The sequence below is a fragment of the Neopelma chrysocephalum genome, unplaced genomic scaffold (assembly GCF_003984885.1).
Source record: "Neopelma chrysocephalum unplaced genomic scaffold, ASM398488v2 Primary Assembly neopelma1_59, whole genome shotgun sequence".
Classification (NCBI taxonomy): Eukaryota; Metazoa; Chordata; class Aves; order Passeriformes; family Pipridae; genus Neopelma; species Neopelma chrysocephalum.
In genome coordinates, this window is record NW_020897714.1 from 15,791,537 (window position 1) to 15,808,665 (window position 17,129).

The 17,129-nt window shown below is 43.9% G+C and overlaps 1 protein-coding gene across 3 annotated transcripts in view; it reads right to left on the reverse strand.

The window, feature by feature from the left end:
- Nucleotides 1–416: 416 nt before the first annotated feature.
- GRIN2B (glutamate ionotropic receptor NMDA type subunit 2B) overlaps nt 417–17,129 on the reverse strand; it is a 212,683-nt gene continuing 195,970 nt past the window's right edge. For all 3 annotated transcript variants that reach the window (XM_027680052.1, XM_027680053.1, XM_027680054.1), the window contains 4 exons: nt 9,185–9,345; nt 6,057–6,244; nt 4,170–4,408; nt 417–2,351 (listed from right to left, as the gene is read on the reverse strand). In XM_027680052.1, the coding sequence (XP_027535853.1) occupies nt 444–2,351; nt 4,170–4,408; nt 6,057–6,244; nt 9,185–9,345 (2,496 nt within the window). In that variant the 3' untranslated portion in view covers nt 417–443. The remainder of the gene's footprint in view (nt 2,352–4,169; nt 4,409–6,056; nt 6,245–9,184; nt 9,346–17,129) is intronic.

The following is a 17,129-nucleotide window of genomic DNA, read 5'->3' on the forward strand; positions in this document are numbered from 1 at the left end:
CTGACACACACCCACGTGTGTGTGCACATGCCTTTCTCTGCTGGGAGCCAGCAGAAGTGAAACATTACAGTCACTGCTGCTCCTCCTCAGCCCATCCCTTCCCTGCCTTTTTCTCTGCTTTCTGAAATCACAAGCAAGGATATCCAACTCCGACATCACTATAAAGTGCAATGGCCAGGAATGGAGAGGAGGAGAATGGGAGGAGCGAGAACATGGAAAAAGAGATAAAACGGGAGGGTTGCGAAAGGGGAGAAGGAAGAGGGGACACCGAAGAGGGGACACTAAAGAGGTGGCACTTGTCACCAGTGCTGCACTACTCAGAACTCCAGTATCCCACAAACTAAGGACGACTCAGAAGAGTAGCTGATGGGATTGATCCCACCCCACCCTCCCATGCCCCACATACACACCCCCAGTCCCTCCCCACACTCTTCCCCTCTCACTCAAACATCAGACTCAATACTGGAGAGTTTCTCATAAACATGCCCGTTGCTGGAGCCATTGAAAGCCCTGGGGTTTTTGTTGTTAGGCACACAGGGGTTGGACTGGTTCCCTATACAGATGTCCTTCTGGAAACGGGCTGGCACAGCCCCATGAAGGGCTGAGACCACCGGCTTGTTGGTGGTGACAATGGCTCGGAAGTCTGGCCTGGCTTTGGGCCCTCCTGCCACCACAGGCTGCCTGAAGAAATAAGATTTGCTGCCGTGGAGCAAGCATTGGTCATCCCCAAAAGTGGGGATGAAAGGGTTTTGGGTGACCCGGTCGGGGTAGAGCGACTTGCTGAGCATGTAGCCCCCACTGCTGCCGGGGTTGTTGTGGTGGTGGTAGCTGGTGGCGGGCACTGAGGACTTGTTGTTGGCAAAGGTGGTCTCACTAGCTGGCATCTCAAACATGTGGGCATAGGGGCTCCCCTCCAAAAACCGGCCCTTGTCCTTGAGGCTGACGCTGCGGGGGGCCAAAGCTGAGTCATCCTTCTGCAGGTCCACAAAGGTGTCATAGGAATGCTGCCGGCGGAGCTTGTTGCGGTTCTTCTTCTGCACCTTGGAAGCAGAATTGGAAGGGCTCTGAGGATATTTGGAGGAAGAGGTGGCACTAGTGGCCACGGGCACAGGGGCAGGTGGCTGGTCCAGCTCTTGGAGCGAGTTGTCCTCACTGATGTCATACAGGTTGCCCGCTTTCTTGCAAGCCTCACAGCGGATGCAGGCCTGGCGGGTGGAATTCTGACCCACCACTGATGGCGTGTAGTTGTGCAGCTTAGAAGGGCAACTGCGGCAGAAATTAGCCCCGGTCCGGTCCTCCCACTCTAGATTGGTCAGGTTCTTCTCCCATGGCGCTGGGACCCCACTCACAACACCATGCTTGTGCTCATTGCTTCCACCAAACTCGCCCGAGCCGTGCTTATGGTGGGCCCTGTTGGTGCAGGATCCACCTCCTCCTCCTCCTGTGTCCCGCTTAAACTCATCTCCCCGTTCTTTGTAGATATCCGTCAGGTCCACATGTTCCCAGTGCGGCGAGTTCTCCTTGGCCCGAAACTGGTCTAGGTAGAAGTCCCGTAGCCCTTCCTTGTCCCTGAAGTAGCGCTTGTGGTCAGGTGAGCGGGGCGGGCGCCGGCGGTAGGCCAGCTCTATCTCATCAAACTCCCGCCGGGACTTGGCAGAGGCTGGGCGCTTCTTCAGGCTGTCCTTGTACTGCTGCTTCCGCCGCTTGGCCGCATTGCCCTCGATGTTGCCATAGGTGACTGTGTGAGTGGAAATGTCTGAAACATCTGAGCGAATCAGGTCATCATGGGTCCCACTGCCCCCGTAGCGATCACTCTTGAAGGAGAACTTGCCATAGAGGTCACCCAGCTGGCTGTGCTTGGCAGGAGGTAACCCCAGGTCCAAGGGCTTCTTCCCAATGGACCGTGACTGGGCATTGAAGGGCGGGTTGTCGCAGTCATAGAGCCCATCGATAGAGCTGGTGCTGCCGATGCTATGGGGGCGGTGGTGGTGGTGGTAGTGGTCCTGATACACATTGCTGTCCTTTAGCTGGAGGTTGCCAAAGGTCCTTTCCACCTCACTAATATAGTCACTGAAGAGGTTCTCCTCACAGGGGGGGTTGTTGTAGGACTTACAGTCTGAATGGGTGAAGCTGCGGCGGTGCTCAGAGATATCATAGACTGATGACTCGCGGCGGATAAAGTCTAGGGCACTCTGTGGTGAGCCATTGACCCCTGACAGGTTGGCCATGTTCTTGGCTGTCCGAAGCAGGCGGAGAATGTTGGAATGGGTGTTGTTCATAGTCGCTGTGGGGGAGTTCATTGCTGACTGGCGTTCTTCAATGGCCACGCCGTGGATGCAGCTGTAGATACCCTGAAATGAGAGAAACCAGGAATGTGAGTGGTTCTGCAAAGAATACACAAAAGGGGGTCTGAACTGGGAAGCACCCTGTGCAGCAAGAGCATGTTCCTGTAGGACAGTAAGGCCTGTCAGCCTTCCATCATTGAAACACAATCAAATCAAATGAAATCAGATCTGCTCTTGATATTCCAACCCTCTTTCTTGCCTCTCACATTTTTTCCTTTCCTTCCATTCCTCTTCCTCTGCTTTGCTTCATGTCATATATGTAGGATGCAGGAATACCTACCTGCATCCGTCAAGAGTTAGTCAAATCTAGTAGGTGTAACACAGAATTGCAAATGGGGACAATAATATCCTTGGGAACAAAAGCATCAAGACAAATAATTCTGTGTGGATAAGAGGAATAAAGTCTGGTTTGGTCCTTGACATTCATCTGGACATCAGTGAATCAATGAGACAGGAGCTATTTTAAAAAGGGAACAGCTTCATTTGTCATAAACTTAGCTACATTCATCACCAGTACAGATTAGAAAAGGAAACAGAGAAAGAGCAGGACTGTTGAATTCATATTTAGGCCTTTTGCATCTAATGAACTGAGGTACAACAGAATCTTTAATTGCATTCTGTTAAATTCAACAGTGATAACAGGCTCCAAATTGAGATCCCTGAAAGTCCTCTATTCAACTTCAAATCAGAGAGCAGAAGTTCCCAATTCCCCCATATGCTCCACAAGCTCATTTCATCCATGACACAGACTGTTTGCAAGGGCTACCCCTAAGAAGAGAAGGGGCTCCTTTGTTCCCTGGCCTGCTAAATGGCGTCTGATGATTAATGTCAATTGTGAAATGGACACCATTACACCATGTTACCATGGTTTCTCAGCAGCTAGCAGATGATTAACACTTTTCAGATTTTTCATCAACCTGGCCCAGGTCTAATAGGTAACCATAGAATGAAAGAATCTGTACTTAGCTAAAGATCACCAAACACAAGTACCCATCTTATCTCCAGACTAAACCACATTAGAAACTAACAATATAGAAGAGAGGCTCTGCCCCTGCATTCAAAAGGCTTTGTCATTTCCCCTCAATATGTTATGCAGCAATTATATAGTCCTTGCACAATCAAAGTAAATTCTGTTACATCAGACACTGACCTAAAAAATGCCAAGATTTGACCTTACTTCAGAATGGATCAGGAGAAAGGACCACTGTCTTGAAAGAAGGAAAAAAAGCCCCAAATAGGATACTGCTAAGAACACCAATAGGAGAAAGATGACTCAGAAATGGTTAGAATCTACTTTAAATGTAAATGTTATACCCTAAGGCAGATTTGCATAAAGCAATTGCTAAGTTTATGTGGTCATCCTGTCTTGAAGGATGTCTGTACAGTTTAGAGCATGGCATTTGGTTAAGGACTTCTGACTGTTAATGATGGCACACTTCTAGTTAACAAAAGGTCAGCTGAAAAGCTGCAATATAGAGGACAATGCAAAACTCTTGAATTTCTAATCCTGTTATCCACCATTATTTGAACCCAAATTTGGGGTGGGTCCCCAAACTCCCTTCAGAGGAGCAGACAGTAACAATTAGCTTCTCTTTATACTGCATTTTCATTTCCATGACCATAATCCAACAGAGACCAGAGATGTCACAGAAAAACTAAACACATTTTTGAACATTATTGGTGCAAAGATGACAGCCTTTATCCTGGAGACTGTCACCCTATGCCACCTGTGTGTTAGACAGTCTTGGTGGATTTCCCTGTCTCCAGTATCTAGGACTGTCTGAATAAAGCCTCTGTTCTTTCTTGGCAGTTAATGACACTCACCCTGCTGATGGAGAAGACCACACCAGGCTTGCCAGAGCAGACACCCATGAAGCAGTGGCGGAATTGCCAGTAGAAGAGGTGCTCACAGATGAAGGTGATGAGACTGAGGGCCATGGCTGCTCCCAGCATGTAGAAGACACCCGCCATGTTATCTATATCCAGTTGGCTGCTCATAACCTCATTCTTCTCATTGTGACAAATGCCAGTGAGCCAGAGAGCTTCCAGCTCCTCCATCTCCCCTAGAAAGACAGACAGAAGGAAAGAAGCAGGTTAGATAGTCCTGCAACAGCTAAAGAGCTCAAACTGGGGGAGATTGAAAGCAAGAATCTGTGGTAATTTCCATGTTCTTTTTTCACATCTGTAACATCCATAAAATATCCTGACTGCCCGTCTGATGGGGGCAAGTGCAATTTGTCACAAGAAGGTCAACAGAATTTTTCCACAGTCAGATACTAGCCATAAAAAGCTGTAACACAGGACATAGCTATTACACTTGTTAACTGTCTACAGTGAGATCCTGAAACAGTTGTCTGCCAGATGACCGAAGACCTGGTTTCACAAACTTCCACTTTCATTAGGTCAATGAAAGGAAAAATTAGTGCCTGATACTGGTAGACAAAAATTAATCACTTTGAAATGAAAACATTGTATGTTTCCAATTCAATTCAAAATGTTGATTTTTTTAAAATCAAATTTGTTTCTATCATATCCACAGCTCATTGAAACTAGGTGCAATGTACCCAAAAATATTTGTGCATTTTTACCTGTTTTTCTTCCCCTCCATTTTGTCCAAATTCAACACTTCCAAGCCCTTTGACCAATCAAAAATATTACTAATTTGTATCAGCTAGGAGCAAATGTTCTGCAGTCTAATTTCATACACCACTTACTCCCATTATGGTATTTTCATGAGGGGTGAGAGAGAGATAAACACTCATACACACGCACATATATTGAGGCATTCAGAATAAACTAATTTTGCAGGTTGGCAAATTTTTTCATGCTGTTAGGAAAGTTAGTTTTTCACATTTTCAATCTCCTCTCCAGTGACAAGGGGGAAAAATTCTGTATATACATGTGGTGCCATAACAGAGTCTTTGAAGCTTTATGGAGAACTTTCATCTTTTTCTGAAATAATACATATTAGGCTGTTTAGGAAACAGAACACCCTATCTGCCAAGTAGCCAATTTGCTGAAGTATATCCAAGTTATGTTCTTTCCATATTTATAATACCGTGCATTATTTTCAGAGTTCAGAAAAAAAGGAATACTTATAAATAAAATAACATGTGAATTTTATTCATTCAAAAAAAGTAAATTAAGAGATGAACTAGGTAACTATAATGTCCCAATTTAAAACTCACTCCAAAATATGTTTCTGAGTCTCAAGTTCTTCCTTGCTTTTGTTATTTTTTGAGGTTTTGGAAATTCTGAGCTAACTCTTTCATTCAGAAATATTTATCCTTTAATTCTGTAAACTCTGCATGGATTGATCCTGTCTAGAACTAAAGTATGAAATAACCATAGACAGTATAACTAGTGGGTTTGGTCATGGCAAAACCACAAAGGTAGTAAAAAGTTCACAACAGAAATCTTGTTTTTACAAGACATTTTTCACATACAGTATTTTTTCAAACATACATATGAGCTTGTTCTATGAAAACTTTAGTGCTTTTGACATTGCTTTTGATGATACCGCTACCCTGCATCAACATAAAAGAAGTGATATCCTCACATTTTTGGTGTGATGCCTCTAAACAAACCTTTCTAATAATTTCATGTTTTCAACTCAAATCTGAAGCACCAGAGCTAGAAAATTCCATTTCTTACACGCATAATTTGGTATTTCTTAGGAAAATTTGAACTCTTCTTTTTCGTGTCACTTACCATCTCCAAAAAGCTGTAGAATGGCAAGATCAACCTGTCGCTTCCAGCCTGAGTCCTTTTGGATGGCAATGCCATAGCCAGTGGAGGCAAACACTTTCCCACTTCCAATTGTCACCAGTTTGCAGCCTTCATCTCTGCCAGCCATGTAGTTTAACACTGCTGCATCATAAATGAAAGCATCCAACTTCCTGCACAGATGCAAGAAACAAGAGAGTGTATTACAGAAAATATAGAATCTGTATGAATTCAAAGGTGTTCTCAGGTAATTAGGGCTGAAATTAACCTCTTTCAGATGGATTACAATAGGTTACATAGAATCATTGAAAGGTTTGGGTTGGAAGGAACCTTAAAGATCATCTAGTTCCAAATCCCATGATGTAGGCAGAGACACCTCTCACTAGACCAGGTTGCTCCATCCAACTTGCCCTCGAACACTTACAGGGACGAGGCATCCACAACTTCACCACCTCACAGTAAAAAGCCTCACCACTGTCATATGAAAGAATTTTTTCCTAATACCTAATTTAAACCTACTATGTTTCACTTAGAAACCCTTCCCCCTTGTCCCGTCACTACATGCTCTTGTAAAAAGTCTCCCTCCATCTTTCTTGTAGGCTTCCTTCAGGTACTGGAAGGCCACAATTAGGTTACTCCAAAGACTTCTCTTTTCCAGACTGAACAATCCCAATTCTCTCAGCCTTTCCTCATAGCAGAGGTGGCTCCATCCCTCTAATCATCTTGGTGGCCCTCCTGGACTTGCTTCAAAAGGTTGATGTCTCCTTCCTGTGATGCAGACCCCAGAGCTGGATGCAGCACTGCAGGTGGAGTCTCTCAAGAGCAGAGAGGACAGAATCCCCTCCCTCGACCTGCTGCCCAGGCTGCTTCTGATGCAGCCCAGGATACACTTGGGCTCACTGGGCTGTGTGCTCACATTGCTGGGTCATGTCCAGCCTCTCATCCACCAGCACCCCTAAGTACTTCTCTGCAGGGCTGCTCTCAATCTGTTCATCCCCCAGCCTGGAGGTTGGGGGTTGCCCCAACCTTGGTGCAGCAACTTGCACTTGGTCTTGTTGAACATCATGAGATTCCTATTGGCCCATTTCTCAAGCTTGTCCAGGTCCCTCTGGATTACATCCAGTACTTCAGATGTGTCATCTTCAACTTCACCAGAGTTAACTAAAATCTGAGCCCATAACCTTTTTACAGGTGGAAGCTGGATTATAAGTGAGGATTGTCTATTTCTTTCTGACTTTTTAGTAATCATAATTTCTGATCTGAAGGAAAATTTGGAATAAAAATATACTGCAAGATAAAGATGAATGAAGAGGAAGTCAAGGGGATCTATATTCCTATGAATAGCTTATATTTCTGTACTGCCTTTAATCTCAAAAGAATCTAAAATGCCTTATAAAATGTATCAATATTAGATAGCAAAGTAGGGGTTGAAATAAGGAAAATATTATCTCCAAACTGCTGGCATGCCTTAACTGAGCAAAATGTCTTTTTTTCAAATCAAATACAGTCAGGACGTTATGTTTAACCCCTTGGTTACTGTGAAAAGCACTACTGGATCTTTACCAATGTCAAGTGGCCACGATAGCAGCTTCATGGTTTACCACGCTGAGTAGTTCTTTGTTAAAAAATGTTTAGCTGAAAACCACAACAAAAATTCTGTTTCAATGCAGAGAAATCCCCATTATAGTCTGTGCTGGGTAGATAGCACAACAGACTGATGAGAGCTTTCTCTCACTGCAACAAATTGATTTGGATGTGGGGGGCAGTCTCAGAGTGCTGCATCTTCCACATATCCAAAGACAGCTGATGAGTAAATCCTCCCACTAGATCTGAAATGAAGCACATTCTGATAAAAGACCAAAGACCTTCCGCTTGCACATTCTCAAAGGCATACTATCTTTACAATCCACCTCCTGCACATATATTTCCAGTATAGTGATTATCTCAGTTCAAGTGCTTATCTGTGAGGAAGTCTGTCCAAGGGTGGATATGAAGCCAGGATGACATCTACCACAAGTGATGAGCTCTATTTCATCCATATAATTCCAGGACAGAGCATATTTATTTCCTGGATGATGACTATCCTGGCAAATGTACCTTCCTAGGATGACATCCAGCGATGGTACAACCATTTATAATGGGCTGCATGCCTCTGAATCTGGCAAACACATTTAGCAATATTCAGTCAATCTAGTAATTAAATTGGCTGAACATTTGCATTGTGCTTTGGAATGAACTTTCTCGTAAGACTGCAACATGAGTGTAAGCAAAAATGTTTTTCTCACTGGGGCTGGGCTCTGAGAACCAAAATGGTCAGCTCTGGGAGGAGGTCTTTAACCTACAAATGACAAAGGCTTGCAAAATGTCATTTTGAGTTAGTTCTTTTGCAGATTCACTGCTATTAAAATAGGATGAGCTATTCCAGCATACTTTTTGCTAATGATTTTTCCCATGTTTCCCAAATTACCCAAGGAAATGCTTACATTTTTTATACTTCCTTATTATTCAAATAACATTTTGTTTAGCCCTTGATATTAAAATATTCCAGAGTAGGCTACTTCCAAACTCTTTGCTTCAAACGCACCTTCCATTATACTGTATTAGCTGGTGATACACTGGGGTGGGATTAGTCTGACAAGGATTGTTTCAGTTTTCTGATTAGGATAATCTTTTATACACAGAAGGAGGGAAAACAAAGGAATTTCCAGATGACAATATAAATGCTCTGAAAAAAACTTTGTCCACAGAGATCTGCGAGCTTTTCCTGTGTATGCATAAAAACCCATCAGCATGAAACATCTTGATGAAGCAAGGTCTTTGGGACTAATACACACATGGCTAATGTACAAGGATACAGTAGATCCTATTTTTTTTCTTTTATGGTCTTACAAACACAGCAAAACCAGAAACTCTTAAACAGATGTCAATAGAAAAAAATGGCAAAAAGAACAACAGAGTTAGTCTCCTGTGCTATGTATGGTCTTCCTATGCTTTTAACCATGGAAAGATAATACAGGCTCATTTTTCAAACCTCACAAAAAAAAAATTTCCAGACAAGCATGCAAAAGAGTCAGCTTTCTGTGGCGAGTAAACATGCAAGGAGAAAGCCTCACCCAGTCTTCAGTGAGAACAGTGCATCATCCACCCCTCTCTGATTGAACTTCACCATGTAGCTGTGCATTTCAGGGTAGTTGTTGCGAATGTTCCTCTCTGTGCTGCCATTAGGAACCGTCCCGAAGCGGAAAGGAGGTGAGAAGTCATTTGGTTTCTGGAACTGAAGAGACAGAAAAAGAACATCTCTCACAGTGTTTCAGATTGAAGCAGTCACCTGGTTGGGAGAACATATTCTCCCTGGAAGGTAGTTCTGATTTTATTTTACTATCATGTAGAAAACATTGTTGAGAAGTTATTATATTTCACTGTTTTCAAACACAAACATCTCCTGTTAATGCCTAAGAACCAAGAAGTAAATCTGAGCAAGCTGTTCTTTTTGCCCACTTTGGAACAAGTGCATGAAATAGCCAGTGATCAAAGATTAAACAGGAGTTTAGATAAAAGGAAAAAGGAAAGGGAAAATGTAACAGTGCCTTTGGAGCACAGTTAAGAAAAGATTTTCAATAAAATCCATGTGCTTTTTATCCACAAACTGTAATTTAGTTCCTAAGAGGTATCTTTTTCTGTGGATGCCTTTGCACTTCCTGGTTCTGACTGAAGCAGAAAAATAATTAAAGAGGAAAGATGCCTCTCAGCACACCTCCCACCCACTCCACCAAATGAATGATCAGCTTTCAAAGTTTTGGGCAAATGTTCCAAATGAAATGCTATTAGTGGATGCAAGTCACTATTAACATTTGATGCCCAGAACACTACTGGCAAAATACTCCAAAGCTTTTGCTGCTCACAAGAAATACATTTATCATAACATTCCCCCATGGCTGCAAGGATGTGAGATTTTATATGCCACTAGCTTAACTTAAGTCATAATCAATGCTCTCTGGGGTTTTATGAGCAGTAAAATTTAGACTGTCAATTATCAAGTCTGCTTAAAACCCCTAGAACCAGCAGACAGGAAGGAGCACAGAACTATAAGCCAGGAACTGAATAAGTAGTACAAGAAAAAGATGCAAAAGTAGGTTAGATGGAAGAAAGCCTCCTCCTCTCTGGATATATCAAGCACAAGCTTGCCTGGTGTTATTTCTCGACTCCCAACTGTGACTGTATATTTGTATGATGCTGAGAAGCACGCTAACAACATGCTAATAGTCAGACTAAACTCATTTAACAGCCGGAGTTCACCTGGTACATGAATATATGCCATCATGTACTGCCATCTTCTACACTGGAAATACAGCTGCAATCTACAACTATAGCTTAAAACACATACAGATGAGCCTTGTTCTTGAGTACTGCTTAAAGCCATTTTGGAACCTGGTTGACTCAACTAAGGAGGTCAAAGTCCCCAAAGCAGTGTATCTTATTCACAACACCTCAGCTATGAGAACAACTAGGAGCTGTGTCTGTGAATAGGTGAATACACTGTGCTTCGGTTTCCTTGTACCAGTCAACTCACCTGGTTGTGCAAGGAATTATCCCTCCAGTTTGGATGGCAAGATGAACTAACTTGTAAGTGCACACGAGTGTGTAAGAGAGAACACGTGTCGTACTGCTTTAAGCCAACAGAAAACATAAGGGCTGTTATTTTGAACTCAGAGGTTTCACATATAATAAAACAGACAGTGAAGTGGCTCTTAGAACCCTGTCACACCCTCTAGGGATGAAGACAAACTCACAGCTATCAAAGACTGCAATGAAAGCAAACTTTGATGGGAGAAAAATCACTCCAGCTTATTTTTTTCTACCAAGCTGATTAAAGCAGCAGCCTAGGGGACCCATCACAAGGAGGGCACTGCCCATACCACTCTCTCCCTTGACATGCTAAACCAGGTGTTTGTAGAGTGGGCAACTTGCTTTCCCAGAGGCTGCAGAACCCAGCCTTGAACGTAAACAGGACATTCCCATTCCCATAGAGCCCTCCACAGAGTAAAGTCAACAGGACTTTACAGTCAAGCATCAGGCAGGCCTGACCAACATTGGTGTGACTGAGCTTTGGCATGTCCTTTGAAACAGCAGCAGCTATGAGAGCCTCTGTCTGAGCCCAGAAACTGTTAAAGAGAAGAGGCCTCATCCAGTGTCCATTTTATACTTCTACCTTCGATTCCCAGTGAAAGTATCTCTACTTTTGTCTGCTTCCATCATGGTATCTATTGGAGTAAGAAGGATTATAGCCAGGCAGGGCCTGTGATAAGGGAAACAATCCCACCCTTGAACTATCCTTTGACCCCTCTGGTTAAGGGCCCATTATAGCAGCCAGAGGTGAAAGGCTCCACTTTTAATTTTTAACCTTCTGGGCAAACAATAAATAAATGAAAACATTTCTCTTGAAGGAAATTACTGTTTCTGGCAACTGGAAAAGCACATTTCTAGAGAAGGAAGTCAGGTTGATGGCTTCTACAAATCCACATACTATTCATTCACTCATCAATCCTTACCCTCTGCTCCTTCCTCAGTCAGAATAGATCATTAAATGCAAATCATTCTCTGCACACCAACATGCACACACACTTCAACCACAGCCTGGTGGACAGCAAGACAGGAAACAGTATGAAAGGATTCATATGGGACCCACACCAGAGAATTTTAGCTTGAATGCCTAAGAGGAACACAGATCCCCAACTAACCTGATTTGGTGTTTACAAAGCTGAAAGCAATTGATGTCCAGCTGACTCCACAGTCCATGGAGCCAGAGATAAGCAGATACTTTGAGAAGTAATAGTATGGTACATGCATGAGTCTTTCGGTAGGAAAATCACCATGTTTGTTGCTTGGCAGTAGGTGGGCACAGCTCAGTCCAGGGATGGAGAAATCTCCAAAGAGCTCTCCAGACTCAAAAACTGTTGCATCTTTCTGAACTATCTGCTGCCCCACACTGCTCATACTAAAGGAGCAAAACCACATGCAAACCCTTCAAGAAAATTCATGGGACAGATGGGGAAGGAGTGTGTGGCATCACAGTGGAGGAATGTGTGGAGGAACTGGAGAACATCCATAAGGAAGAAAGTTTATTGACACATTGGCAAAGAGTTCAGTAAGGAATGCCACCCATTTGGTTTCTTCCAAGGACTCAGACAGTGGGCCTGGATCATAAGTATCAGCCCCAGGAAAGCAAACTGGTCTATAAGGAGTCTGAGACACGAGGCAGGAGCTGAGGCACTACACAGGGGCCATTACATGGAGGAAGCCTGTGTAGAGATAATCTCAGTGCTACAGTAAATATTGACAAAGGAATTAACCATGGATATTGACAGAAAGGGTCAGAATGTAGATTAGTGGGAGAACTGTCCCATTATTTAATGTAAGTGTTTCTCCTGTCAGAGTCCTAAGTCAAAACTACTCTACTCCATCTGCAAAGAGGAATCCTGTGAGGCTCTGGCAAAAAATGTGGTGATAACAAGGGAAGGGAAGATGCACCAGTTGCTGACCAAACCCAGCTGTACAGGGTCCACACTTGTAAGAGTCCCATCTCACACTCGCATGCAGCAGGAGTCCTGTTGCCCAGCTCTACCCACCTCAAGGGATGACTGCCTGTGAGGGAACCCGCAGGGCTCAGCCAGTCCTGCACCCAAAGAGCCCCAGGCAGAGATGTACCCCATTTGCATCCTCCCACTCATTTACCATGGGACACCGTTTGTGAGATGCTCCACTTGTACCCAAGGTGATGTGACACACTCTCACCCATGAAAGAAATCCCACTTGCTTCACATCTATTGTGGGCGAGGCAGATGCTGGAGATGGGGGTGGAAAGCAGATACCAAGCATGTCTGAAGGGCTGGGGTAGCTCTAGGACATGAGATGTCTGTGTTCAGAGCCCAGCAGCTGCCAGTCTCTTCAACCCTTCACTCCACAAACTGAAATCAAGGAGCATTAAGTGCAAAGCAGACTCTGGCTTTGGAAAAGTAACCTCTCAGTCAGAGAGCACAAATCTTCCAGCTCTGGAGAGCGATAAACACACAGGTTGGGGGCTGTTAGCACATTCAGAGGGGAGAGATCCTTTCCCAATCCCCTCCACATCTCGCCATGAGAGCTGTCGACAGCAGCAGTGAGAGCGAGTTTAAGTGACTTGTCTGGCAGAGCTGTTTCATTAGCAATTTGGAGCCATGCCGTGCAGAAAGCAGCATTGTTCTCAGATGTTCGAATATCAATCTGCATAATGAAACAGGTGACAGGAGCTCTTCCCATTCATGCAGCCGCAATTGGAGGGGATTCAGATATGAGGGGAAGGGGTTATGTCTAATTGGCCACAATTAATTTGATGAGAATTTTTTTTTCCATTATATTGTCTATCACCAAATGGTTCCTACAGAAAAGCACATCTGCACTTATTTATCCGCCTGATGTAGGCCCTGTTTGCACTGTAAAGTGTTTGCCAATAGCATCGAAAGCAGTTTCCCAAATTCAGCAAGCTCTCACAACAAAAAGGCTCTTTTTTATCAGTCGATCTACTTTTACACTGCTTTAAAAAAAAATCCCCTGCTGGAATACATAATGAGCTGGCAAAACTTGGTGCAAGTGTGCGTGTGTGAATGTGTTAGTGCCTTACCCTTACACAGCTTCTCTGGGAGGGCTCCTCACACTTTGTAAGGCCCAGATCCCCAGTTTAAGTCTTCTACTACAGGAAGCTCCAGAGCTCTGACCCATTAAAATGAGGTCCACAGATTCAGCTCCTCTTCTAGCTGCAAGTCCAAAAGATCTTAAGCCCATGTTAGATACTCTGGGTTTAGTTAATTTGCCCAAATATAAGTGCCAAGCTGAGATGCCAAGGGAATTTTACCCTGGAAGCAGGTCTCTCATAGTTTCTGTGTCAGAACTGCCAGCCACCTGAGGGTAGGTTGGATACTCCAGTACACCTAAATTGGCTCTAGACATCTACACTGGCACAAATTATTCCAGCCACTGAGCCATTTGGCCCTCAAGACAGCTTCTCCCACTAGAAGTACAGGGAGCCAACTGCTGCGGTTAGCAAAGAGCCTGAAGTGCCCACCACTCCCCTGAACTTGCGCATCAGGGCATCAGTCACAACATTCTGCTCAGGCACCTATAAGCAGCACTCTGCTTGCCCTTTTGGCAGCTGTAAAACCAGCAGACATCTGTTGTGGCACAGGCCAAATACCTTTCAAAAAAGATTGCATTTATTAGTAAGCTGCAACATAAGATTTAGTGACATCAGGCCAGAAAAGCAAAGTCCATGCTCAAATGCATGGTTTCAGCAGAACCTTTCTGAATTGCCCTAACATCCTTGATTGTCTCCTCTTGCTCTGGTTCAGTTGCATGTCTCTGTGGTCAGCTTGCACCTTTCTTCATTGCCTGAGAATCCAGCCAGGCTATTTGCACAAGATATTCATTCAGAACTTGTTAAAAATTAAAGAGTAGGCCACTGGTTTCCAGGTCTAACCCTGAGGTAGCCCTACGCCTACACTTGAGTCTTGACAGACTAAGCATGTCTACAGCAGCATGTCTTGCCCTAGCTGCCTTGCTTCTGTATTTTTTGTTTCAGCCAGGAAATTATCTCCTTCACAATTAATGGATAACTTTCAAAAAGAAGAGGCTTGTCCTTTTCATACCCCCAAAATATATAATCTTTGGCCCCAAGCTGCACCACAAACAGTGCACAGAATCACAAATGTGGATTTGGCCCTAAGAAGATGTCACTTCTACCTCTCTCTCTCCAGTGAGTCTCTCCTGGGCATCACCATTCCTGACAGCTGCTGTGGAAGATGGCTGGTACTGGAGACTCCTCCATTTCCTGGACAATCCCCACCAGAGCTTTACTAATGGAAAATTCTTCCAAGTGTCTCAACCAAAGCCTCCCTACTGCAATACAAAGCCTCCCTACTGCAATACAACTACAATATTTTCTGTTATCTTAACAATGGACAGGGAAATCCAAATAGTTTCTTCTTCTCTGAAGGTGCATTTTATGTTTTTCAGTACCATTAATCTGTTTCTTCTCTATGTTCTTTCACTGCAGCTAAAGAAGCTGTTTGCTCAGTCTTTCTTTGCAAGCTGTATCATGTGGACCTGTAACCTGCTGTCCTTTGGGTGTATCCTGTAGGTCTTTCCTTGACTTACCTTTTGTTGGTAAACATGCTCTCCACCATACCAAGAACAATCTGATCAAGACTCAAAGATACTAAGAGAACATTACACTAAAAAAGCTTGCATCAAGGCAATAAAAACAATGCTAGCGAGAGTTAATGCTCATTATTACTCAGTGCCTCTCTATATTATATAATTTTCCCTCTGTCCTTCATTTGCAGATTGCAAGTTCTTCAAAGCTGTAACTCTGCCCTGATCTGCATTCAGGCAGTGACCAGTTTGTTTCTGGAATATCAAGCATCACTATCAGCACCACCTTCAGGGCTTTTACTGTATTCTTTTCTTTACGCAGCTTGATTGTGCACATAGACACACCTACAAACCCATGCCCCCCGTTACCTGTCCTGCTAGACGAAGTGCTCTACAGATTCCCAGCATGGAACCTGCAACCTGTTAGTGGCACGGTGCTGTAGGGCACTATTAAATTGATAAAACTGCATCCCAGCTAGGAGTGTGCCAGCCCAACAGCATAGGCAGAAAATCATACTACAAACTTAAATCATAGAACTGATACAAATCTGTGAGGAGAGCAGACTAAAGAGACTGTGCTGCTCATTCTCTATTACTAATGAATCTTTTGTACAGATACTTCTCAAGATTCATTCCTAAAGCATTCCTCTCCCCTCTGCACAGTCACGTACTTTTGACATCACAGACATTTTTTATTTCCAAGGTGGAACTCACAGCCATTTCTAAGTGACTACAAGTTTTCAGATCATCCTTTTACCCTAGCTCTTATTTCTTCCCTCCTGCATTCCCTCACAGTAACACCTTCTACCTCCTCAGCAGTGGCTAGGACTACTCACAGCACCTCTTAAGGACAGAGGAGCAGGCAATTCCCAAGTGTCAGAAGTCAAGCAGGCAAGGCAGAAGGCCTTGGCTAAGCAGTGATCTTCTCTTGAAATAAGGCAAAAAAGGAAGGTGTATGCCCAGTGGAAGCAAGGTCAAGTGACATGGGAAGAATTCAGAGATTCTCCTTGCTGCTGTATGGTGAAAATTCATCTGGCCAAAGCTCAGCTGGAGTAAAAGCTGGTCAGAAATGTGGGGGACAATAGAAAGTTTTTCAAATGCATTAATGGCAATAGACAGGATAGAAATATCATTGGCCTGTTACAGGATGAGGATGGTCACCTCACAAAAAGGGACAGGGACAAGGCAGAGGTGTTTAATGCTTTCTTTGCCTCTGTCTTCAACACAGATAAGGGGGTCTCAGTGCCCTGAGCTGGAGGACCATGACTGCGAGAATGATCAACTCCCAGTTGACCCTGAAATTGCATGGGATCTGCTACTCCAGCTGGATCCCTACAAATCTACAAGGCCTGATGAGATTCATCAAAGAATTCTCAAGGAGCTGGCTGATGTCATCACAAAACCTCTCTTGACGATTTTTGAGCAGTCTTGGGAACCCAGAGAAGTCACAGCGGCCTGGAAGCTGGTGAATGTTGTCCCAGTTTTCAAGAAGGACAAGAAGCAAGACCCCAAAAACCACAGGCCAGTCAGTCTCACTTCAGTGCCTCGTAAATTTATGGAGAAGATTATTCTGGAAGGTATTGAAAAAACACCTGAAAGACAATGCAGTCATTGGTCACAGCCAGCACGGCTTCATGGGACAAAAGTCCTGCTTATCAAACCTGATTTCCTTTTATGACAAGGTAACCCACCTTATTGATCAAGGGAAGCCAAATCTTTTTGGATTTCAGTAAAGCTTTCAGTACTGTCTCTCACAGAAACCTTCTGGACAAAACGTCCAGTACACAGCTGGATAAACACATCATGCCATGGGTGAGCAATTGGCTCACGGATCAAGCACAGAGGGTGATAATGAATTGGGTAACATCAGACTGG